This window comes from Rhipicephalus sanguineus, chromosome 3 (genome assembly GCF_013339695.2).
Source record: "Rhipicephalus sanguineus isolate Rsan-2018 chromosome 3, BIME_Rsan_1.4, whole genome shotgun sequence".
NCBI classification, from domain to species: Eukaryota; Metazoa; Arthropoda; class Arachnida; order Ixodida; family Ixodidae; genus Rhipicephalus; species Rhipicephalus sanguineus.
In genome coordinates, this window is record NC_051178.1 from 125,545,395 (window position 1) to 125,572,074 (window position 26,680).

Here is a 26,680-nt window from a genome sequence, read left to right on the forward strand (position 1 = left end):
TCTTCACCGTTTACGTGTATTGTCTTACTGGCAACGCACAGTAGTACTCAGTGGATTTCGCATGCATCGGGCCGTGACGTCAGCTGAGCAGCCGCCTTATTGTCAGCGAAGTTGATGGAGTAGTGCCTTCTAGGAAGGAAGCTTTATAGAGACTGGGAGTTCAATAAATTTGTGCGCGCTATGTATGCATTAGCCTTTCGTAACAGTGTCTTTACTGGCGTACGCTCGACCGTTGTTTACCTTTGCGTTTTCTCATTGTTCGTGCGTTTTTGACTGCACTGTTTGATGGCTTGATAAAAGAAGATAACAAAAAGACAGGTCGGATGAAACGGTTCATCTTTATTGTACGAGCGACGCGTCGAGTATATAGAAGGTCAACGCCGGCGTGCGTTTGGCTGGCGGGAAGCAGCTTCGCCCTTTTGAACGAACGTTCTCCTCTCCTCGCGTCAAAGAACGGCAGCGATGACCGGTCAGCCATGCGTGCACTCGGTCGACGCGGCGGCACTCCAACCGCTGTTGCAGCGGCACACACACAGATCGTTTCGCTGCCGAGCATCGTCGTCCCGGTCGGTCGCCTTTGCTTCCGTGTCTTTTCTTTTGACTTGCGCCTTTTTCTTCTCCTTCTCATTCTACATCCATTCTCCTGCCTTCGACACAATGGCCGCGGTCTCTTTCGCACAGCCCGGCCCGGTCCGGGGCAGGCTTCAAGCGCGCGCGAGCCTCTCCTCTTCGCATCACGACACGCACGCACACAGACCGGTCACGATCGGCGCTGAGAGAGCCGGCCGCTTCCGATATGGCACCTCGGAGGCGTGGACTTCGCTGGCCGGTCGCCGGCGGGCCCCGCGCGCTCGCATGTTTTTTTCCACCTGCGCCGCTGCCGCCGCCACTTGCCCCGTGTGCGCGGCCGACCGAATGGCAACCACCCTCGCGCCGCCAGAACCGGTGCTGCCCCAAAGCCCCTCCCTCGCGGGGGCCCCCGTCGCGCCTTTTCCCCGAGTTCTTCCACCCCCCACCAAGACATCCTGGCTTTTTTTTTTTTTTTCGTGCCCCTTGTTTGGACCCCCCCCCCCCCAACCCTCCGCCCGGGATTTCTCGTTTCTTTTCCTTTTGCTGGGTGGTTTGGACGGTTCAGTCCGCTCGCCTTTTCTTGCGCCGTTGTGCGTGGGCTAGTGCGTTTGTTCCCAGCCCTTTCATACAACAACGGCCGCAGCGACCTACAAGGCGTTCAGCTCTGGACGCATTCGCGTCGGTAACGCACGGGCGCCTTTCTTCACAAAGGCTTCGGTTGCCTACGCCGCCGCCCCTGTATGAAAAAAGAAACGCCGTATCAGCGGCTGCGTCCAGGGGCGCTCGGATCATACGAGCCTTGTACAAACTCGGTTTTCATACTCGGTCAAAAACGATGGCTTGTTGGGCAGCTTCGTCGCTCACTCACGTGCGTGGTCCGAAACGGAAAAAGCGACGGGCTGGCGGGGAACTGGCGCCATCTGGACTGCTAGCGCGCGACTAATGCCGCCTGTCGTGGTGGTTGGGGCGGTTCAAATTGCTGCGTTTTCGGCCCTGACACCAATCGAGGTTGCGTGTTAGAAAGACAGCGGAAAGGAGTCCCGCGCTTTTGCTAATTGGCAAGTCAAGGCCCCGCTGTTCCAAATGCACTGCGAGCCAGGGCAATTGATCTCGTTTGGAATTGTTGTCAGGCACTCTGAACATGCGCTACCGAATTCCTTGAGATGGTTATACAACCTGCTGAAACGGTCATACTTATGATGCTTCACTTCTGTTTGCAGTACTTTCGTTTGTTATCACTACATTTAGAACTATGCACTCTTTTTCTTGCAGGTTGACATTCTTTACATGGATGAAGTGCTATCTCAAGAATTTGCTTTGATGGACGTTGCATATATCTACGCTTGGAAGAGGGTAAGAGGCTTTCGTGTTTGTCAGAGTTTGATGATCGTAATAAAAAAAAAATGGAATGAAGTGAGACAATGTTTCAAATTTCCTCTGGCCCCATACTTGCTGCATGCAGTGTCTTGCCTGCCAAAAAAAGTTTAATTAAATTAAATGTTATATTTCTAGTAAATCATTTTAATAATTACCACTTAAAGCTCATCATACGCAAATGATTAAGCTAATTGCACACACTTCTTTGCAGGATTCTCCCATGCGCCTCTTTTTTCGGATATGCAAAGTGCCTCCAAAGCCTTCTGCTGTCAAGGAACCTCCCATTAATGCATGCAGCGAGGTCAAACAGACGGTTGCGAATGGAACCAACAGCAGCCCAGAGAAAGAAGTAGTGAAACAACCAGCAGAAAACAAGCCTGCAGATGAGAGTCGAGCCTCTATGCCACCTCCTCGTGCTCCAGAACAAGAAAACAAGCCAGCTGTGCAAGTCGCCACCAGCACCTGCTGGTGCTGTTCCCAGAAGTGTACCTCCCAACAGTGCATCTCAGTCAGAAGAACCTAGGGAACCTGCTACTACTGCTGTTCCTGCCGCTGACCCTTCCATCGCAACTCTTGTACCTGCTGCTGAACATCATGCACTGGAAACGCCAGAAATGTGAGACATGATTGCTAGTTGTTTTACGCTTTCCTGTTCTCTTGAAGGGCACTTATCGCTATGACAACCATGTAACACAAGTTAAAAACAGTTCGGTGGCTGTCAAGTGCAGTGCTATGTTGTATCAACCTGGTGCTACTCTCTGAAATGTAGTAAGCTTTTATTACTCACTGCAACATGGTTCTGAAGAGAGACGTTGTTCTGAAGGGACGCTTTGTGACAGTGTGCATTGTGTGCTTTTCTGCAGGAAAACTGCTGCAGAGGAGGAATCTACAGCTCCCGGGAGTCCAAAGGCCATTGCTCTGGTGCAGTCAACATCCCCGCAGAGACAGAAGGCATCGGAGCCACCAGCAGAGGCCCAGTCGCCACCGCCACTGCCAAAGATCACCATAAGCACGCTGGACAAGAATAGTCACAAGATCTTGATACACACCAAGGAGGTTCCACACACTCCGGGTCAGGCCCTCTCGCCACCCCGCAATGGACAAGATTGCTCATCGCCTCCTTACGGAAAGAAGGCGAAACGCAAAGAGCAGCATGACATTGATAGGCACCATCAATCGAAACGCAAGTCGCCTGAAAAAGTGGAGAAGCGCTCTCAGTGGTGCCGGCCTCCACCGGAGGACAGCATCCCCAATAAAAAGCTCAAGCTGGATGGCTGCGACGATGCTGTGGAGGTGGACAGAAAGTCCATCAGCTCTCCCCTACAAAGGTCAGAGGGCAGCGTATCTCTCCCAGAAGCAGCCAGGCGGAAGATGCCAAAGGCTAGTGCCCATCCTGTTGAAGCCTGCGCCACCGCCTCCACCCGCCCACCCTAGGACCCCGCCCTACACCACGATGCCACCAAGCCTGCCACGTAGTGAAGAAGACACACGGCCACTTGATCTCTCTGTGACCCACCGTGGCACCATTGTGGCCGTATCCCAAGAGCCACCCCGTCGTCCGAGAGGCAGGCCTTCCGTTCCACTGCCCTCGGTCATGCCTTTGCCGTTGGTGACCAAGCGGGCTTCCCCTCCGCAGACAACCACGGTGACGACGACAACGTATAGTCCTCCTACCTCGGTGCCTACCTTCCACAAGCTGCCAGCTGCACAGCCGTCTTCTTCTCCTTCGTCACATCATCACCATCACCACCATCATCGCGGCAACAGCAAGAGCTTTCGGAAGAATGCCAATTTGACTTGCATTAACCCAGATCCTAATGCGGGTCATACCAAAATTGTCATCAGGAATATGCCTCCACACAACTCCAACAACAACAACCTCCACAGGGTGTGAGCTTGTTGGCAGTGCCCGGTAGCCAACCTTTGCTCTGGTAGACCGCAAGTTCTGTGCGGCATATTTCTAGTCTTTAGCCTCAGATGTGAAGGTTCCAGTGAAGGCAGCATACCGCTTGGATTTGGTGTGCCTGTCCTGTGTGAAAGTGTTGTGCATGTGCATTCAACAAGGCTTGCCCATTGGATTACTGGATTACATGATCAACACTGCAGGAGTGTGCTCATTTGGATACAATGGTTCTTCATCTTTGGATAAAGACATCTTATTCCATGATTCAGATAATGACAGCTTGTGTATATGTGTGAATGATGGTGTTGGCCTGTGTGACATGTGGATGGGAAACCCTATGGATACAACCCTTGGTGCATGTGTGTGTGTGTGTGTGTGTGAGGATTCAGTGAAGTCAGAGTGAATCTCTTCCCATGTGGATTGCCATTTCTCTGGCTGGTGTTATGACAGCATCAAAGGAATAATAACCATTGGATTACTATGGATTACCTGGGATTACCCTTTGAACACAGCTGGATTACAGTGGACTTCCTTTGGGTGACTATGTCCCAACAGGTACCAATCATCTCAAGTCATCAAGAAGATCTGTTAGTCGTGTAGAGAAAGTCTCTACAAACAGGTGCATGATGCACAGTGTGTCCATGACAGGGCTGCACTGTAGTCTTTCATAACAAATAGCGTTTAATTGTAAGGCTCCAGTATCGTGCAGTTAATGTCATTAAAGCTAGTGCAATAGTCTATTGGGCACATTGTGTCATCCGTGGATACTTGGTAGGCACCATACAGGGTCTTCTTCACCCATCATGCCCCTTGCAACTACGTGTATGACTGTTTTGTATGTGAAACGGCAGCTCCAACTCTTCAATACTGTTTATTTGCGGATTCTTTCATCGTCATCCCTCTGGACTTTGTATTCTTCCATGCACAACAATCTTTTATTTATGCGAGGTGGTGATCAGCACAACCGTACTAAATGATTGCTTAGTGTCAGATATTGACTGAGCAGGTGGAAATCTAGCACCTATGTATACGAAATGCTTTGGTAAAGCTATGAACAATAAGATCGTCATTGCTATCTGGCATACCTGTGTGCCACTGTAATTCATGCCGTTCTATCATCATAAAAAAGTAGAGCAGCACCAGTCAACCTGCTTCTATCTTGGCTCATTCTGTGGTCACCTACTTGTTCACTAGTAAAAATATCCTCTGTACTGAAATTTGAGTCTAGCTGATAATTTTGCATACTTTGGAGCTGACTGTTGAGCACTTTATTATGCACCTTACAGCTTGATTGTTTTAGATGAAGCCTTGTACATACTTTTTGTCTTAATGTACGTTAAGTGGGTAGACGTCGGCAAACTGGACAGTATCGACACCTTTTTATTGCATTAGTGCCCCTATCAGACGGCAAGTGCAAGCACTAATATATTGAGATGATTTTCTCCAGCTGCAGCTCTGCATTGAGGGCACAAGTTTCTATGTGCACATATACACACTTCTTCATGATAATATGAATGCCTTAAATGCATATTGTAGTGTGTCAGTCAGGTTAGTGTTGCACTCAGAAACAGACATATTAAGAACATGTAACCAAAAGGGCTGAGCTACTGTGAGGCACAGGCAGGTTGAAGCATGACGTAAGCATTCAGTTACCTTGTAATCAGTAAATAAAATCTTGGCATACCACAGCACAGCCTGCTAGAACAGTTGCAGTAATCGACCTGTAGTGCTGTATACAGGGTGTCTAAAAGCTTGGGTTGCTGCCATAACTTAGTACTGTCAAAACATTTAAGTGCCTTGAATTGATATACAACTCTTGGGTTAACCTGTCATAAAATGAACCCTGTCAGGTGAAAGTGACTGAAGATGTGCTTAACTTACAAAATACATGCTGGCACCCCTTAACTGTTTCATAATTAATGAGCCCTTCACCTGGCCTCGTTACAAACCTTCGTCTCATATGAGAAGCTGTAAAGCACCAGGTCAGTATTTTAATGAAATGGGGGTGTGTGAATAGTGATTCTTGAGACCAAATGAAATATGAATAAAGAAAGCGCCGGAAGCGAATCGAAATGGACATTAACTAGTTTATGGATATTGAACAGCAGTTTTTACCTTTAATATAAGACTTTCACATATCAGCGTTCATAATTTCAGCTTGAGAAAACAAATAGAGCATCAGGAACAAATAGTCACATTCGTTGTATGCAAAGCATTCTTTCATAGAGTGCAAATGATGGTTTTGTAGCCGGTAAAGCCGGACTACTTGAGCAACGTAGCTGGCTTCACTGCGCATGTTCTGCACCTGCACTATACCTGAATGGATTAAAGGGGCCCTGAACCACTCCTCGTACTTGTTGAGAAAACATACAGCGGAAAGCAGACACTGTCGTGAGCAGCTCAGCCAAATCTTGCAGTCCTGCATGGCGAGGAGAGTTCACAAGGCAGAGCATGAAGCTGCCACATTCCCAAGATGCCTTTTCTTCATACAGAGGTCCGTACACTCTCTTTGGAGGGCTGCCATATAGCAGATTTTTCATCGTACAACAGATAGCTGTTATTGGCCAATAGCTGGCATAAACCTAGAGCGGCGTTTGGATCAGATGCGCTTCTTGACAGTGGGGGTGCTGCCACGTGCTAGGCACCATGCTGTATAGTCTGCTAAAACTGCACAGTTGCAACACTAGCACACACCGGAATTGCACCTTGAGAGAGTGATCGCATTTCATGATGCGTGCTCAAGGTCGTGAAGCACATGTGACGTAGCTTCATTCCCTTGTGTCATCCTTCCCTGAGTAGCTTCCAGCGCACTCGTCAAGATGAAAGAAGAGAGAAAGCACTCGAAGCATGCTACACATTCCTGCAACACCACTCATTCTTTATGGATTCTGAAAATCGATTCTTGGGGCAATGAACTCCGACACTGAATTCAATCGGTGATTACTTGGAAAAGTGGTCCAGGACCCCTTTGATTTATTTTACTTTTGCATGAATTTAGGATTTGTTTAGTTGCAGTTTACATTTCGATGTGTTCAAGAATGAGAAAAATGTTCGTATCTACAAACAGCAGCTATTCAATCTGAAGAACAAATCGAATAGGAAAGTACTTGATCCAATATATGACATAGTTGAGCATTTGCACAACCCTAAGCATTCGCACAGCCCTAGGAACAGTCCTAGAAGCCTGTTCATAGACCAGTTAAAAGAAATTGAGCTGACCTCTTTATTATGCCCTTTGGAGGCAACCCATCGTCAGTGGGCACTCTCACATGTAGCTCGGCTAGCATCTGCAATTGGCATACTTTCCCTTCCGTTTTCCCGTGTATCTGGAGGAATTGACTGACAAAAACACCCCCCCCCCCCCGCCTTTTTCTTTCCCTCTGTTATGTGTTTCTTCATGGTGTATTCCTGTTCGCAGCATTGTACATTCTGCCTTAGGTGATGAACCGTAGTCCGCACTGTGCATAACGAATGACTCCGAGTTGCACTAAGCATTTCCAGCCTTCTGCTTGAAGTTGTGACCGCCTCCATGCCACTGAGTCATGTCATATTTGCTGACACCACCGCCATTGTGTGGTCTATGTGGTGCACTTGTCTGTCTGTAAAGCCCAAACCTGGTGAAGGGGCCATTTAGAGCACAATTCCTCGTTCTAAAATTACCATCTTTTCCCCCCTCATCATAATGTTTAATGTACTAGAAGGAAAGCACTCATCAAAGATACATAGCGTCACTCTGCATCCTCCCACTATTCATGTTACTATAATTCTGGAAACATGGTTAAAGCTCAGTAGTAAGGCCTGGAGAATGCCAGCTTTGTTTAGTAAGACGTTTTGCTAAATCGTTCGATGGAACCTGAAAGAACTTGAGAAGTTTGGAGGAGAGGTGCACATCTTGCATTTGTGCCTGCAGGATATTTACAAATTATTTTATGTTGGCAGATGGAAATATGTCGTTGCAAAACCACCTTGAGGGCAAGGGAAGAAGCTCTGCCTTGATGGACAAGGAAAAGGCATAGACATAAACTTGTCACAACGGCAAGGATTTGCTTTAGCAATTCGAATGCACACGTTTATTCTAAGCTGGGCACTGTGCAGTGCAGGGACACGTGTGTGTAAAGATGGCGTCGCAGCTTGAATGCCACATGAAGTCGGCCTTGAAGTACACAAAATGTCATTCGTGAATATGATTCACTAATGCATTCTTGAAACGCCGCTTACTACAAATGCAATTGTTTGTTTAGAGTGATATATACAAGTATGTGAAATGACAATGTGAGTGTCACTCACAGCCCTACAACTGGGTGTTTGTTTTTTACTTCACCTTGCATTGTTTTAATACCTCTAAAAGAATATTGAAAATGTAAAGCACATTCTGTTATGTAGAGGATTCATTTTTTATTATGCCATTCTCACCTATGTGAAAACAAATTGTGGGGACGTTCTGCTTTTGCTTTAGCATCCAGTGATTTCATTTTTTAATTGAAAATACACCAGTTGTGCAGTTGTCAAGCGTGACTGAACAAATTCGAGAAATGCAAGCAGAGCTTACCCGTGTAACTGCTTATGGATGTAAATTCGTGTTAGCAGGTTGCAGATACAGTACAAAGACAAGAAGTTGCAAAAAAATCATTTTGCCAATGTGGCTTTACTTTGTGGGATGTCGTGAGATGAATTTAGCATTATCCGGTGCGTAGTTGGTGCGTGTATTATTTTATTTCTTTCTCGCCCGACTATTAAACTTGCCGTCTGATAGATGTTTATGGTGTAGTTCTTAGAGGAAGCTTTAGGTCGGGGCGACCTCCAGTGCTGCCCATTCAAGTATGTTTGAAATGCAGATATGCCTTTAGGGTCAACCCTTGGACTGAAATTGGTGGAGTTTGTTGCATCTGCGAGAAAGACTTAAAATTCTAGTTACTCTTATAAGCAGGATATTGATTTAGCATAAAAAAAAAGGCTGAAAATTGTCTTCATCATTGGCTGATGCACGAAGTTTACAGATCTATAGCACTGCACCAAAAACAGATATTGCATTCCTGGAAACTGTCTCTTCAAGAGAATCCCAAGTGGATGAATTTGATGCCTTGAATGTACAGCTTAAATGAAACAATTGCACTGTTTTTCGAGGATCTCACAAAAGCCCCACAACCAAATTGCCGATTAATTTCAGAGTAATGTACATTATGTCAATTTTGATGCGTTGTTACATAGTTTGCAGAATCGTTATATAATCTCCTATTGCTGAGTTAAAATAGTTGTAATCTTGATATTTGAGCAGTTTTCAGCGATTTTTGTAGTAGAATAATCAAACAGAACAAAAACCCTGCTTCTTACAATCTTTTATTAGATTTTAACCTTTTACAAACCTCATCAAATTCGGTGCAATGGTTGGCTAGAGAATCGATTTGTCTCTTTCCCGTGTATTTATAAAGATAGCAGCTTCTGATCTAAAGCTTTCTCTTGTCTGTAAGAATAGTTCTGACATGCTTCTTCTTACGAAGTGTAGTGTTCTTGAACTTGAATATGAAATAAAGGAGCGTTATTCCCCAGTTTTCGAGTGCTCTGCTCATTCGAGGTATCGTACCCACACGGCACTAATGGATTTCGGCATGCTGAAATGGCCAGCTGCTGCCACACCATTGCGCTCGTTCTAGCCACATCTCTGTGCTATTTAGTAATTAACAAAGTGGGTTGGGCTAGTTGGTGCTGATGCATTTGCTGACACCCATTTACTTGCGTGAAAACTCAACAAAGGAGGTGCTCTGTCACATACCAAGCTTTTTTCCGTTGGGTCTTACCGCTGGTAAATATGTCTCGGCGAATGTGCTGTTTAGGTTGCTACGCAGACCTGTATGTGTGGGATAGAGTATAGCTATGGGGAAAGAACCAGGGCATGCTGATCGTGCTCCTTGCCCATTGGATTGTTTACCAAGTGGATGCATTGGTCATCGGATAAGTTGCTGAAGCCTCAACCTTAGTTTCTTCAACTGACAACTGGCAGCTGAATTTCCAATACCTGAACTTTCTCGTGATTTGGTTCCTTGCTCTGATGCTTAAACTCGTATTTACCTTTCAGAAGATGCATGAAGTTCAACAATGCAGTCTCCTATAGCTTGGGCTGTTGGTGTACAACTGCTGTTTTCACAGCATTCTTTGGCAATATTTTCAATTTGCTCTCCCGGACCGTGGTTTCGTTTCGAGCAGTTCTGGGCAGTCCGAAATAAAAACCGATACCTTGTGCAATGTACCCACCATGCACACCAGTATGTGATGTTCACACCACTGAACGGTTGACCTCATCTTTAGCTGTAATCATTTCTTTGTGTACGAGCTGTTGGTAAGTGCTGTAACTGATTTATGTCAGAATTATGAGTATATTAGTTTCAAGTTGCTGTGCGTTGTCCCAGTAATCCTTGCCTTTCTGCTTTTGAGCAGGTGCTTGCGCCCTCAGTTTGCGATTGCGTCTCAGTCTTGCACCTGCAAACAATGAAAGAATGGTTCGATCAATTGCTTAATATTTCCTTCGCGTTCACAGTAATACACTGATCCTGATATATGGGACCATGCACCTTTGTCGAAAAACTCGCATTGTTTTGTCCATGCGCCAGGTAAACTTCCTGATATGTTCGAATCGAAATTGTGTTAAAAAGTTTTGCCAGTAGCCCGCAGTTCATTTTCCATTTGTTTCGCCCTTTGACATTGGTCCGAATGTCGCTGCGCGGTCTCGTTGTCACTGTGATCGGGCAGTCGGAGAGATTGATGAGAAAACGCTAACGCAATGTAAAGGAACAAGGAAAAGAAACAACAATTTGAATTACTGCACGCATCACAGCCCCGTGGGTTTAGATCATAATCGACGCCGCCGGTAGCTTTATGTCTTTCAGCGTCAGTGTTCGCATTGTTTCATCGCGTGAATATCTCGAGTACACTTTGGACAATCGTTTCTACACTTTCTTACGCGCACGTAGTACGTCAGAATTCAAATAAAAGTTACATCGTTGTACGTTTTCGAAGCTCACCTAAACAACGTCACTGGTGCTGCCATCTAGTGCGCGAACGCAAAAGCGGCGTGCCGCTGTGTTTTGCTCTCGCACACTTGGTGGCTGTACGGCCGCGCTGTACAGCGATTCTTGCAGCCGTGTTGTGTCAAGTTCTGTATCCAAAATGTCTGAGCTTACTGAAGAGGATCCGCCACCGAAACAATCGCTTAAATTATGCGATCGAATCTATAAGAGCTTCCCCAGCGTCACGGAACGGTATTTCAAGCCACGGTTCCAGCTTGGTAAGTTCGCCAACCGTGTGCCAAACATCACGTGGTCGTTACCGCGATAGCATGAAGTGTCATTATTCACCACGATGTAGTAGTTGTACTGTGGTACTGCGCGACGGTGATGTAATGTCATTTTCACTGCAAATTGTGCCTACGCGTTTGGGTTCACTATGTGGTCAAGCCGGCATCGGCGCCCTACCGCGGACGAAAGGACAATCGCTCGAATCTGCACTGCGCGGGATCACGCGTTTCAGTTTGAAATGGCCGAGGTTGAAATGAAATTCCAAAGGGAAAAACAGAGAAGCCGCCTTTGTTCCCGCCTTATCCTGACGGCCGGATCCGTTTCGGGTGAAACCACGGAAGATTGCGTGTCACAAACGTGTTAGCGCTGCCGAGGAATACATTTTCCAGTGTATTTTTGCTCTGTACATGCCTTCACGCTTCTGCGTTTCGTCAACAGCGGTCGTGGGCGTTCATCAGATCGCGCATTGCCAATGAGAAGTTCAGGGCAACAGGGCAACTTGGAAGGAACGAAGGAGGCGGCTAGGTGTGGGTTTATCCTCGAAAAGATTTGCTTCATTTTACCGTATTTAAAGCAGCCTCTAGCTGAATTTAAAAGCCATTTTAGCAAGCTGCTCGACATCCAGGAAAACAAGGCACTCATTCTTAGTGCCGGATAGAGGCCGGCTCACTAAAAAGTAGCTTTGTCTGTCGATCTACTCCACTAAACCAAAAAGCACATGATTTGTTGTGCACAGTTGTGGGAAAACCGTCCACAAGTTCTAAGAGTCCAACCCCGAAATTCCGAAGCAAGTCTGCAGCCTAACCAGAATTCAGGCTGGAAGTGAAGGCAAGCTGGAATTGGTATTCTTGGAACACACTTGAACCTCAACAAAATATGAACTGGAAGAATTAAAAGTGGCTACCAGTATCGAAAGGAACTTGAGCAACGTAGCAATTTGGGCGAGTTGATGGAACTTCGTCACACAGTGCTTGTGTCATCAGTTTCTTTCTTTTTATCTTAGTGTGGGTGCGCCGGTTTGTGATGCAGGAAAGAGAAGTTAAAGCATTTTGGATGACACACAAGGCTACACAAAAACTGCTTTCCTTCCACAGTCGACCTCACCTCTCTTATACTCTTTTATTGTAGGCAAGGCAGTTCACGTGCACCAGTTGGGGCAAATACTACCAAAACAGCAGGCTACCAGCAAGCACACCTGCTACTCTGAACTCGTGCCATGCTAGCTGCCCTTTGCCACGGAAGCAATAGTGTAGGGGTTTCGGAGGGCCTCCTGTTTTTGAAGAAAAGCTCCACTGCAGTAGCTAGGAAATCTTTAATTAATGTATATGCACCAGGAGAAAGCAAAGAATGCATGCTGACAGATGCATTGGAGTAACCTACCAGAGGTTCGGGCTCGGGCGGGCCGACGTGTTTTCACCTCGGGCCTGGGCCGGGCTCGGGCTACTTGGAGTTTTATCGGGCCGGGCTCGGGCTCGGAGCAAAGCCCGACTCAAGCCCTAAATATAGAGAATGAGCGGGAATTGTTTTCCAGCACGCATACAGCGCCTGTTCCGCGACCGCCCTTTACCGCTTTTCTTTTCCATTCGCTACTTTAAACTAAAGGGGAGCAGGTAAAGCACTGCCTCTGTTGCACTCCGACAAACATAGAAGTAACACCGCCTGGGCTAGTGACGGCGCCACATGACTGTTCGCGTTAGATTTAAGGCCAAATCCCATATGAGTGAAAATGCACGCGACAGCGACGAACGACCCGACGCAGATCGCCTCGTGCAAGCTGACGCTTGCATGGGCATACCCCATACACGTGACGGCTTTGGCGAGCGAACTCCATTGTTGCTGGCATGAGGCCGTCTACTTGTATTTTGTAATCTGTGTAATAGAGACTGTTACTGCTGGTGTAAGTGAATGTCACTATCTCAAAAAGGCATATTGCCATCAGGGCTGGGATGATGAAATGAATCGACTTCAGTGCTGTTCCTTCTCACTTTGTCATTGATCGGAGTGGCGTTACACCACATTGTCACCAGAATTGGCCATTATTAAACGATAAAAAATATGAAATTGAGAAAAAGGAACCCTTGCTTTATGTAGACCCAGTGGTGCATGGCAGACCAACTCGGGTGCTGCAGGCAATAACATTCACTTTTATGAGGGGAGATCCTGTTGAGCTGTGGAAAATTGTTTTGAACATAAAGAAAGATGGCCGGGTGGCCCCATGCACACTGCTGTTCACCACCACACTTTATGTAACTGTTGAAAGTGACGGCGTCCTCTGTGAACAACTAGAAAATGATGGTGAGTTACTAGTCATTCCTGCAAAGCATGGTTATGTGGGGCACTTTACATGTGTAGTTGAAGCAACATCCTGTCTTTTTTTTCTTTCTTGCAAAGCACTAGTCACATGCACTTGCATTTCTTTGAAGAATGTGGTTCTTAACATCATATTCCGGCTGAGAATGGCGACAGTCCCACCAAATTGACAAGGCTGTGTGTAGGTTTCAAATGCCACTTAATATAAACACACAAAAAACACAATAGAGCGAACAATGCAAACACAGAAAAAAACAGGAACTAGCTGATGAGAATCACTGAGAATAGTCCGATAGTCTGGGCCAACATACGCACACCCATTAGAGAGTTGAACGATTTTTGGATGAGGCGAGGGGACGAGCAGTGCGAAATGACTGAAGAATTCAGTATGAGCTTGCGAAGGCTATTGAAAAGACTGGAGCCTTGATGCGAGGCATTGGAGGCTGAGAACACTAGCATCTCATGTACATGTAGCCGAGCTCTGACACTCTGGCCTGGTCACCCGACCTCCCGCCGAACACAGTCTTCCATTACCCTTTTCTTCTGCCCCAAAGCTTTCCACGTTCACGCATTTTCGAACATTCCCCAGCGTCCTTGTCTTCATCTAGCACATCACACGCAGGCACTATCACACTTTTGTACATACATCACACCATTATACCAGCAAAGACTGCATACCTTACTAGAGAATGCGAGGCATAAAATTTGTGATATTTTGTTAAGATGTGTTTGAGGATTTCTTCTTGTCGTGCGTTCTCATAAAGCATGGTTTTGCCCATGGTAATTTGGCTGTATGCTTTACCGTGTCTTTATGGATATTGCGAAATATATGTCCCTTGGGTTCAAAAGTTTTTTTTTCTGCATCATAGATATTTAGTTCCATGCTGCATGTGTAATGACTGGTATTTTATCTACATATTTTTTCAACTGTATGTGTAGTTGCCGTAAAGATGTTTGGGCATAGCCTGTCGCGTTTTGTCACTAAACTGAGATAATACATTTATGTGGGAACAATATCACCTCTAGTTTAATCATTTCTACTGGATTTCTTTATTGTATAATGGCTCACTTTCATGCTCTAATTACACATGACATTCTTAAAAAGCTAGCACAGTTTAAGAGTTGTATCAATTATTTTGCCTGGCACAGTGCTGATGTATGCTGCACACATCAGCAGAGAAGAACACTGTGTGGCAGACTAGTGTAGTTTGCAGGTATTTCAGTGTCACAATGCTTTAGGTATTCTACGAAGTAAAAAACTAAGACTAGCTGAAGTAAACAGAGAATGTGCTGGAGAAAGTAGACCTTTGATGTGTTCTTCAAGATGATGCGGGAGCAATATGAAGACAGCAGGACACATCACAATAGCTGAGCGCCTATGGTGTTGTGCGTCTGAGCACTATGTCTCAGCTTTGAGCCTGGCCCTGTTGTGATGGGGGCACGAAGTACTTTGCTTGTAGTCGTACATTGAGTGCACGCAGTCCGCACTATGGGGTACTCTCCATAATGATACCTATGTTTGAACACAATCGGATAGGTTCTAGCTGCTGATTTTGCATGATGTCAAATCAAATCAAACTTTATTTCGTCCACAAGTTTGTGTGTTGTGGAACACGAGGGCTCGAGAAAAAGTGGAACTATCCACTTGAGAAGCCTCGAGCCCCCATTTTACAGGGCATACAGCGAGAGCGCAAAATACATATGCAGTTTTTATGGAAACATAACACTTAAGCTAATGTCACAGAACAATACAATAGTTACAAGAAATACAATACAATATTATATTTATACAATGATAAATCCTTCCGAAATTCATGACAACAAAATGAGCTTTCCTTTACACAATTTTTAGGTGAAAAAAAAAAAGAAAACAGTAAAATTTGGAAGTGTATCGAACAGAAGCTGCATACTTTACAAAAAGTAAATGGATTAATTTTTGGTGATAAAAAACGCTTTGATTGCGTGGTTTCCAGTTGTTTTCAAGTAAATACCACATTTATGCAGTTCATTCAACAGTTTTGGAAGTGTATGACGAAGCATTTGTTGTGTTAACATGAGGCGTGAAAATGGCATTTTCCAGATATCATCATTACGGGTATCATAAGCCCTTGTAATTGGTGTCAATTCGGATAATGTACGAAGTAGTCCTTCTGTATCATGTTTATACTTTCTGGCTAGATTTAATGAGTACAAGTTATGAACTGACGTGATATTGTATTTGATAAACAAGGGTTTTGTGTGCGCAGTTTTTTCAGCACACGCAATGTGACGTAGTGCTTTTTTTTGTAACATATACAGCTGGTTGAGGTTCATTAGCGTTGTTGTGCCCCAAACTAAACAGCAATAGTTTAAATTAGAAAGAAATAGTGCATTGTAAATATGAAGTTTTACGGCTGTTGGCAAGTAGAATTTAAATTTCGCCAATATTCCTACTACCTTAGCTACTTGCGTCCAGGATTTTATGTCCAGCATTTTATGTGAATTCCAGACATCCATGTATAAAAATTCACCACTACTGAACAAGAAAAAGAAAACAACCAAGGAATTGTGTGGCACACTCCATACCCAAGATTTGAGGCGTGGAATCTCACGGCCAATCTGGTCTTATTATCTCATGAGCAATCTGGTCATAACTTGCCAATAGCTGTGGTGGTCATAACTTGCCAGTAGCTCTTTTGGCTACAATTTAGCAATCAAAGATATGCAACACAGTTGCTGTATACACAGGGCTGTCCAGATGTTTATTCCATTTTTCTATAACTAGTTCAATAACTTACACACGTTGAGCTAGTTTAATGCCCAATGTGTGTATCACTTGGGGGGTCAATACCGTGACTATTGCATCACTAGTTGAGGACATCTAAAGAGAATATGCTATGAGCTTTTCTGACAGCATTTAATGTTCTCTCATGAATATTAACTGTTTTTTACTTGCGAGTGAAAGCAATTTCCAAGCATGGCTATGTTGATGATGGCGTAGACACCTGCACTCTTCTGCTTTCAGATGCAAATGGAAAGAAAGGACATGATCAGTGTGCCTTGTTCCATTCAAACAGGTACAGTAATGCTTCTGATGTTTGACTTATACACTTTGTGAGATGGCCTGAACTGATTTCAAAAATTTCAAAGAAAAAGGGCAATGTGTGGAGCACCTGCCCATGATTTTCCGTTGAAAGTGCAAATATGCCTACAGAAATTATGAATGGTGTAATGTGTTTTACCACACAAACTGAGTGCTAGTAAAGAAAGATGATGTGCACGTTTCAGCAGTTGTGTCAACTTCTGCCAGCTATACCCCATTTCATACGCAGTGTTCAATGCGGCAGAGAATAGTCAAGACGTCTTGTAGCACATGCGTTAGCACAAAAAAAAATACTCGGGACTTTCTTATCAGCACATATGCGAAACTTATTTGGGGAAAGTAATAAATGAAGTTCTGTACATTACAAACAAACAAGCATTGTTATATAACTGTTAACACATTACTTTAGATCATTTTACAGCGAAAGCTGTTATGCGATCATTTCAGCGGCCGTTTTTGGCGCCGTAGTTGTCCGCCGCCGCCGCCGGTGTCCAACCACTATCGCACGAAAAAAAAAAAGGAATTAAAAAAAAATTTCCAGGATGGAACGAGGTTCGAACCTGCCGGTGCTTGAAACTGCGTCGCAAAAGGACCCTAACAGGCTTCATGTTTCGAAGGAACCACATTACATATGTAATTTAGTGTGGTAGAAGAGTAAAATAACAGCCAGGCGTCACACAAACGCGAATTCTGTAACTGGGCGTCACACAATGCGAATTGCGCGACGAGTGGGTTGTTGAATGCTTCCAACCCATTACAAAGGCCTTGCGATAATTCTTCATCGTCATCAGCCACAGCATCAACAAAGAGCACATAATGCCTTACAGATGGTACCTCGCTTCTCTGCAGAATTACGAATAATGTCGTGGTGGGTGCTTCCCAACTTCATAAAAATTATGATTTGTCGCGTAGTGGGTACGTTGCTAATGTACTTGTATTAGTAGCCACAAGAGAGTTTATAATGGGCTCTAGAAATGCCGCTCTTCGAGCTTTCGCTGTGACTGTGCTGCGCTTTCCGCGCAGGCCTGGCGTCTTTTTATGTTTCATTGTTTCTTTTTTCTGAGTTTTCCATTCACAGCCTGTTGCGGCACCTCACATATGGACTCGTATGAGGTTTGTAATCACAAAAGTTGACCATGTACATTTTGATTACTTAACAACCTTGCACGCTATGTGTGAAACATAGTATGGGTAACGTCACTAAGGGGTAGTATATGCTGTAGAAGTGCTTGGTCATTTATCATGATTCCTGCAACCAATTTGGTCATGCCTATGGAGGCAGTGGCACCAGAGCCACAAGCAGAGTTTTGATTTGTAGAAGAATATGGTGATAGTTTTGATATAGAATACTAAGGCATTTTCACACCTGCCCATAGGTTTTTTGGATTGGCACCAAAGTGAAAATGAGTGTTGAGGGATTTGCATTTATTTGACTGCAGAGAATTTTTCCGATTGCTTAGAAGTTTTATACATAGTTTGGCTGCTTATGACAAACTTGTGCAAGAATGTTCCGTAGACACTGCCAAATATGTAGCTTGTTTTGGCTGCCAGCTTTCTAAGAAGACATCGTTCAATGACACCTTTAATCGTGTCATTGAATCACCATTTGTATTGTCATTCTCGGGCACCTATTGTACCAATTTTGAAACGTTACTATAAGTACCACTTCATAAAGATGAAAAATATTATCTACAAACTGTCGGTGATAATTGATCAGTGTAAACAATTACCTGAATGCTTTCAGAAAACCCTCCATGTTGTCAAAGGAATGGTATGCCTGAAGGCACATATTTGCTACTGCGATAACAGAGAGGTGTTGTTTGTTCTTTCTCTGCACGATTCTGTAGGGAAGAGAACTGCTGGCCAGAATATCTGTGTCGGTGCTGCACTGCCACAGGGGAATAGAGCAATGGGAATAGAGAAGGGCAGTCATTTCTGAATGCTTATTCAAAGCATCTACTCCTTCAGTAGATGCCACAAAGCTTTCACAGGACAGTGCATGCTAAGAGGCTTATTTTATTCGCTTACATGTACAGGGTTCATCAAAAGTTCCTAGGCCACTATTCCATGTATTCCTATAGCAAGGTGGCCTGGGAATTTTTGACGGACCCTGTACATCTCTTCTCAGGCACCTTCAGTAGAGTCAAGCTGTATTTTTGCATTATTGCCAATTGCCAGTGTACACAGGTTGCAGTATAGTATTGGATGTTGCATGAAATTCGATTAAATATTTATTTTACTCTTGCAAATGCACGAGCAAAAACTAATAAGTTTGTGGGAACTAAGATTGCATTGAAAGCCTTTGTGCTGCCATATTTTAATCTGCTAAACTAATGCCATTAAGACAGCATCAAAAAGACCATAAAAACCTGTTTGTCTTGTCAAATTCGTGGTAAAAAGAATAAGAAAATGAGGCACACATGTAAGTATGGGTCTTCAGCCTTACATTTGTTGCAGTGTACACAAGGTTGAACATTGCACGTGTTGCAATGTTCAACCCTGTAATGTTCACGTAAATTAACATTTACGTGTGTACATTACTGATCACATGAGTCCTGATGAATCGTGTTGCTGCTTTTCAGAATTGTGCTTGTCACATTGGCTCCATCTCACCCCATTATCAGAGAGAAAAAGACAGTCATAAAAGTTGATTATCAAGTAAATGAGAAATTAAATCGCCTCAACAATCAAGTGTCTGGGAAGTGGAAGAAGGTGAGGTCATATACAATTGTCAGTTTCACAACGAAACTCACGTTGTGGAACTGCTTTCCGCGGCTTGGCGTACATTGTGGTATGGTTTTGAAAAACATTATTCTTCATGTTGTCAGTGCTCGGTCAGAGTTCTTTATGAATTTGGTTTGATTTTGTTGTCTAACTTTTTCAATACCCTGGTTGCGATGTCATATGGTCCTATGCTTTCATTTTCAAAAATGTCTCTTTGCATAGTGGGAGGTAATTTAAAGTATTGTGTTATCACATTTAGCACAATTACTTCTAATATTTTTTTACAGGTACATATAAGACAAAAACAGCTAAAACTGTTTCATGAATATTGTTTCTCTGGTAAGCACTTGACTAAACACTCACAAACAAAGGTTATGTAGAAGTAGCTCGCCGATAGGAACTTGTTTCATTTCGATTTGTAACATGGACATTTGTCAAGGGACTTGTAAGGCTCCCCTAACATTTGTCAAGGGACTCGTACGGCTCCTCGAAATCCTTAAAAACACTGACATTTGTAAAAAATTCAAACGACCTTTGAACTGCTTGAAAAGGAATGTTCTTTTTGAATTCCTTGAAAATCATTGTTTGCCTGCTAGCATCCAAACGTGAGCGGTCAGGAGTTAGTGGGGCACAATTGAAAATGTGGCAAGAAGCAGAAAGTACAATGATAAGGCAGTCTGCAATGATGGCATTTTAAGCCAATCAGAGAAGCCATAGCAGCCCTCTGGAGTAATCAGCTGACCAGATGGTGTGGCATACTATTCTTCTGGTGCGTCACCGGCTGGTAGTGGAGGTGGCTTAAGGAGGAGGAGAAAGAAGTTGAACGATGGAGTAGGTTGAGTGAAGGTACTCTTGCAAAGCCTCAGAATACCCCATGCATGTGCACTTGGCTTGCCAAGTGTGTACTTATGTTCAACATCATGTGGTCAGCATATCTTTATTTGCCTCAACTTTGAATTTTAGAGGCAGCGTGGCTGTCTTTATTTTCTAATATCGCTTCTTACTTTTAATCAATTTGTTATCCATAATGCTGTAAAGAACGGTGGTGGGCAGCTCCATTCCAAATAACAAAAGAGATGAAGCTTTCACTGTAGAACACAAGGCACCGATGCAGAAAGTATTTGGAGGAACGCAAAAAAGAGGAAGGAAATGCTAAAAGAAATAACAAGAGGAATGTACTTGTTTTGGAGCTTGAAATACTAGAATAAAAAGTGCAAACCCCTGACAATATTAAACTTTCTGAGAATATCTGCTGACAGATTTTTTCAAGATGCTGAAGCGAAAAATGACGTAAATCTATTAGCCAAGGTAAACAGCTTCCAAAGGACAGCGCAGAAAAAAAAACTGCGGTAGTGGCTGTAAAGAGAGACAGCATGTTTGGTACAACGCGAAAACGACAGACTGAGTAAAACAGAAGGGACACGGACAAGCACTGACTAGGTTAAGAGCAAAATGCATATCTACGTGCGTGTTGTTGCCCATGTCATTACTTTCACTGTCCTCATCTTTTGTTAGCAGTTAAGATGTCAAGTAAACATGTGCAGAAGGACTAAATAGATTGGGACAAAGACACATTGCATATAATGGCACGCGTGCTCAGCAGATAGGCAATCTCCTTGTCAGTTAGAAACAACTTGCTTCACTTACACATGTGTCACCCAATCGGTTAATGTGAAAAGCCTCTATCACCTCTCAAGTTGTCTGGCATCTATGTCTTCACAACATTTCCACATCGTCAAAAGCAGGTGAGCAGCCACACATGTTGCAATGCGATGCATTAGGGCTTTTGAGAGAATGCGCTCTCTTAAGGGCACATTAATGCACCAGCCACTCTGCTCCACATGACGTCCCACATGTGGGATCTGGTACACAATACCACAACAACATAAGGACAAGGAGTTTGTCTATCTGCTCAGCACGCGTTCCGTTAGGTGATACACAATGAATCTTTATCCCGTTTTACCCCTTCTGCACGTGTTGATACGCTTTTTGCTCTTACCTTGATGCGTTCTTCAAATGAATTTTTTCAGTTGTGAGTCAACACTCGTTTGTTTCCTTTCTGTTTTACTCCATCTTTGTCATTTTTGCACTGTCAAACATGCTGCCTTACCAACTAGTCCAACTTTCAATACTGTTGTAAAAAGAGAAATTGCAGAAAAAAACGAAGATTCAGGGTACCATGAAATACTTATAAAGTGCAGGAATAAAGTTTATTTTGCCCCTCTTTGAGATTTGTTCTTCGTAATCCTTGAAATCCTTGAGTTATCCTTGAATTTTTAGTCATATACTATTCTGTATAAATCCTGTGTTCACCTATTTCCTCTGTGCAGGAATGAATAGTATGGTTAGGCTTAATATCATATTTTAATGGCTTAAAATGTCATTGCATGATAGATTCTGAATCAGCTGGATATTTACGGCCACATGCAACTCTGTCATGTTCTGCTAGATTGTCACGGTATGGTGTTCATTTTCTTCTTAGTTACCATTTGTTATGATGGGAAGCCTGAAGTTTATCCTATCGAAACATTTTATAAAAAAGTGCCTATGATACTGAGCATGCTGGTGTGTGTTGGACTTGGACGAGTGAAAGTCATTATCTATTGCAACCCTTTCAGGCATGGCAAGGAATTGTAGCTTGACTGAGTGAATGACATGAGCACAGATTATTGCTGTTGTTTGCATATGGAAACAGTTGGCTTCTAGAACTATTTACATAGCGTATTGTACTCATATTTTGGCACCTGTGAGTTCTGCAAAGTGATCTGTGACATGCGAGTTTCAGATGCAGTACTGCCAAAATAAAGAGTGTGGGTATTTAACTTGTTTGCTATATAACACCACAAAATAAATTGAGGGTATCTTGTGAATTTTGCTGTACAGAAGAACTTGTTGGGGAGTCTTTGTTGTAAAAAACATGGCCGCTTTCATAGGAATCGGTATAACACGAAAGTGAAACATGTCTTCACAGGGGTAGTTGAGCGTTTATTGTGCATTCTTTCTCCACAAGGACGAAGGAATGAATGCTATAGCAGCAAATTGTAATGTCACTCGAAGAACGGCAAGCAGCTCAAAACTTGCAGCGCACTCTAAAGCAGAAAGGACGTACGAAAACAGCATACACAGGACGAGCGCGAACGAACAACTGTCACAGTTGTTATTTCTTTGCGAGTGAGCAGCGCGCTCTTTTCGAAAACACGGCCGCTGCAGCGAGCAAAGTGACCTTCGTGCTCTCTGAATCGTCAACGGAAACTTGCGGTGAAAGCACAAGACGCACAAACCACCCCGATCAAGAAATAAGCTCGCACGCACGAGAGACACCCCTTGTAGAAGCGCGCTCGCATCGCGACGCGCGGGGCGACGACCTTTAAAGCGCGCCTTGTGCGCTCCTCGCGCCATCTCGCTAGTGATCACAAGAACACGCTGAAGCCCCGGAGCTCTGAATACCGCGAACGGTAAATGATGTATATATATAGCTTGCCGTTAGTGGTCTTAGGAATGTGCGCTCTGTGGCTCAGTGGTTTCGCGCCGTGCGCTGTAGATCGAGGGGTTGTAGGTTCGACTCCCGGCAACGAAACTTCTTCTTCTAGTTTTTTTCTTTGCCATCTGTTAGTGTATATTTTACAACGTCATATCCATGATGGAAATACGTCAGCGGGGCCATGGTGGACCCCGGCATAAAACACTTTCGTGTTAAAATGAGAAGTCATGTAACAGACTGGGGCCATCATATGTTTGCATTCTTTATAGAAACCTTTTCTTATTAAGAAATGTATTGTGAATACTGACTATCATTGTTTCAGTAATCAGAAAAGTCCAGTTCAATTGTGCAGCCTATGCTTCGCCAAATTGTTCTTTTGCTGGCATATTCCTAGCTGGTAATCACCAGCTGTGATCTACGTGACATCACTTTTTTCATCGAAGCCAGGCAGCAGCATGCATCTTGTGCTTAGCTGCATGAAGGATGATATGGTGTATGGTTGCTCTCTTGACTGGTTAATTTTCAAAACATGATTAGTAGGTTGGAAGTGCCTGCTCAGGGTATAGGCACTATGATAACTTTGCATCATTACTTCTTTATGGCACATTTATTGTAGCAAACTTCATGGATTTAGTATAAGTTAGTGTTCGGTTTTATCCTACGATTCTTCCTAATCTTTGCCCCTGGGACGAAGCCGTGTTTGTTGTTGACTTCTTGGCATTGCATTAAAAGCTGGAAATTGGGCTTGCTGGTTCTGCATTAAGTGCATTATGAGAATTCCAGCGAAAAGCAATTAAAGGAAGTAGGTGAGAATTTAGCAGAAAGGTGCTGGCATTGCACATTTACGATGCATTAAAAGACTTTTCTGCCACGTGTTTAACATCTTGCTACCTTTTCTCTAGGGTGGTCAGAAACTACAGAAGGAATCTGCATTATGCATCGTTACCTGCTCCGATGGCGAGATTTATACAGTAACGAGCACAGTTCCTGGCAGTCTAATGGAAGTTAATGACCATCTGACCACTTCACCTGAGCTCCTTACTGAAAAGGTGATGATCATTTTATTCACTGGCTTTTCTATATATTCTTTGTATCGCTATATTATTGTCTATGTAATTTTTTATGGGTCTGAAAAGGCTAGGAATCTATGTTGTTGCATGCAGATATTTTTATGTTCTTTTGGCATATGTTCGATGGGATGCTATGAATGAATGAAGCAAATTACTTGGCATTTACCGAAAGAAAACTGGCTTCAGATACCTATATATATCATGACTTAAGGACAAATGTTTTTTTTAGTTATGAAACTAGAGCAACACACACGAAATGAGCAGTTACCTGCAATATTGGAATTTTATTTTCTTATTCAACAAGACGACTCAGCTCATTCTTTTTATTTATTCTGTAGAGAAGCCTTGGGACATGGTAATGGGTTACCCTCTCCAGCGCCTTCTAGTGGGTCATCCTCTTTGGTTGCTTGAAGAAAGAACGCCGCTCGCGCAGGGAGTTCGTGCCTTGCCGTGACTGTCGCCATTACTCATTGTCGTTGAGTGCTGTCTATTAAACACCTTAACAATTCATACATTTATTCACTTGCTATCTGCTCAGTAGTTCGTCCGTGGTGTTTGGCTGCTGATGTCGAGGTTGCGGGTTCAATTTCTGGGCACAGGAGCCCCATTCCAGCAGAGGCAAAAAGGAAAAACTGCTTTTGTTATCAGTGTGTGTTACATTCTCAGCCTCCCGCTGCGGTGCCTCTCATGGCTGCAGAGTTGCATTGGGATGTTAAGCCCTATGAGTCAATCATTAATCTATCATTTACTCACTTGTTTATTATTGTTAGTGTCACATTGAAATCACCCTTTAGTGGACATTAGCATTTTGATCGCTTTCAGATTACATTGTGCTGTTTAGACATCCGTGATGAAGCCTTTTGCATTTGATGTCTGCAGCTTTGGGCTGATACTTGTGACGAGAACTTCCACAATTTCTCTTAAAAGTACAGAACAGATTATGAAAAGTAGAAAAACAAGCTTAGCGATTAACAGTGGTATTGCATGTTGCTTTGTGATACCTCATAATTATTGAGGTTTTTAAAATGCAAGTAATCCGGTTATGTGCACTTTGTGTGAATAGTATGTATTTTTAGAGTTCGCAGAAACTCGCTACTATTCACACTCCAGCCATAACTGATATAACTTCCCCGTCGAATGACCTCGCCAGATGCTTGAGCCAGCTAAGAGTCAGTGAAAGGGAGCTTTTATTACGAATGGTGTTCACACATAATGTATTTGGCTTGGCTCGTGCATATTGAGCGTAGCTGAACCAGTCAAAGGAATCGTCTATTGTATTTATTGTGATGTACTCATCTGCTAATGCAATCTTCATAATGATAAACACTGTATATGTGCCTTGCAGAAAGTGTATTTAAGTGAGGGCAGCATTTTTTAAAGAAGTGTTGGATGTTTGTAGCTTGTTACATGCGAAGTGCAATACTATTGTGTTCTGCAGAAAAACTGAGGAAGCCTCCATGCTCAAGCTTATTTCTGTAAAGCTGGCCAGCTTTACAATATGCCAGTGGTTTCACTCTCGTTTATAAACTGAATTTCATGCTCTTGATAAGCCTACTTATGCGTCTTGGAACTGTCACCAAACCCTTGGTGTAGTCTGTCCCAAATTCCTGGTACTAAATAATGAGGACATTTTGAACTGGCTGTCTTACAGCAGTTAACAGGCAAACTTCTAACACCAAGCTTGTGCATAAAGTTATGCAGTGCTGAAATAAACTGCGTGCTATTGTCCTAGAGAAAACTTTACCCAATACAAATCATTGCTTGTGATGACCCTCCCTGGCTACACCATTGCTGGTCGGCCCCATTTATATGAATACCACTTCTGCATTATATATCCTGACTTTCACTCTTTCAGCCATGGTCATCTGGCTACATTGCCATCGTTCTGCCTCCGCTAAAGATGGACACAGTACTTCTGGACACTATGATGTCGCCCGAAGCTTATGTGGCGGCCAGGAAGGAGTTGATACCGATATGCTACATCTCTGATGAAGAAATGCTTGTTCATCAACGATCACCTCTTATTATGGAGGATACCTAAATGTGTAAGGCCCTGCTCTCATTAGTGTGCTTCACTTTCTTCAACTTGTGCATTGGTGATAAAGCTTCCATGTGCTACGCTAATTTCATCAAATAAAGTGTCATGCCTCTTTCTTATCTTTTGTGTTATTACTACAGCCGAGCTACAAATTCAGAAGGACAGTGCTGTTGCAGAGGACTGAAAAAAAAACCATATCATGCCAGAAGTATATTGGTGTTGGCAGAGCTTACCGAGGCCCATTTCGAAATTGTACAGTACCCCAAAAAATGCATCAGTTTTTTTCTGCTCCCTACACTTAGGGCAATCATTCCACTTGGAAGACGTGCTGTCTTTCTTGGTGGAGCTGAAAACACCGCTCCTGTCATGTGTGGCAAAGATCTTGCCAGTAAGGGTTAAGCAGGTGCAATGTATTGAAACCTGCCAGTCGCTTTATTATAAAGTAAGACACTAACAAGGTGGTGCAAAACTGCTTAAGTTGAAATACACAACGACTGTGTTTTCTGTTAACTGTGGACCATAGTTCCTGTTTGTCTGCTGGTTAGTGTAGTAGCGTCTTGTAAAGCATTGCGGTCATTTCATAGTTGCACAGCGCTGTTTTTTTAAAACAATTTCCAATTCACCTATAACTTCTGAAGCAGGATTACTTTTCACTGGCTTTCTCGCCCCTATATAATTGAAAGCACTCCTGCGTTAATGCACTAGGACAAAAGAAAAAGAGTGATGTTCCATTCAGAAATATCTCTGTCTTTGTGAACCCTCTCGAATTCACAGAGCAGCAACAAATGTTGCTGGTAAAAATGACTGAAAATTTAGCAAATGTAGTGCTCTATTAG

At 43.6% G+C, this 26,680-nt stretch overlaps 2 protein-coding genes and 1 pseudogene across 4 annotated transcripts in view; all 3 read left to right on the forward strand.

Moving 5' to 3' along the window:
* LOC119385816 (polycomb group protein Psc-like) overlaps window positions 1–3,906 on the forward strand; it is a 76,500-nt pseudogene extending 72,594 nt beyond the window's left edge.
* Window positions 1–26,680, forward strand: part of LOC119387099 (ORM1-like protein 3) — a 465,457-nt gene that overhangs the window by 168,192 nt on the left and 270,585 nt on the right. The gene's annotated exons all lie outside the window — the stretch shown is intronic.
* LOC119387095 (protein Abitram) overlaps window positions 10,934–26,680 on the forward strand; it is a 48,602-nt gene continuing 32,855 nt past the window's right edge. The window contains exons 1-5 of one of the 3 annotated variants that reach the window (XM_037654402.2): window positions 10,935–11,129; window positions 16,454–16,505; window positions 19,114–19,243; window positions 23,639–23,785; window positions 25,662–25,910. In XM_037654402.2, coding sequence (XP_037510330.1) covers window positions 11,012–11,129; window positions 16,454–16,505; window positions 19,114–19,243; window positions 23,639–23,785; window positions 25,662–25,847 — 633 coding nt within the window. In that variant the 5' untranslated portion in view covers window positions 10,935–11,011 and the 3' untranslated portion in view covers window positions 25,848–25,910. Of the gene's footprint in view, window positions 11,130–16,453; window positions 16,506–19,113; window positions 19,244–23,638; window positions 23,786–25,661; window positions 25,911–26,680 lie in introns of those variants that run through there. The other 2 variants (XM_049413374.1, XM_037654403.2) reach the window with 2 other exon arrangements.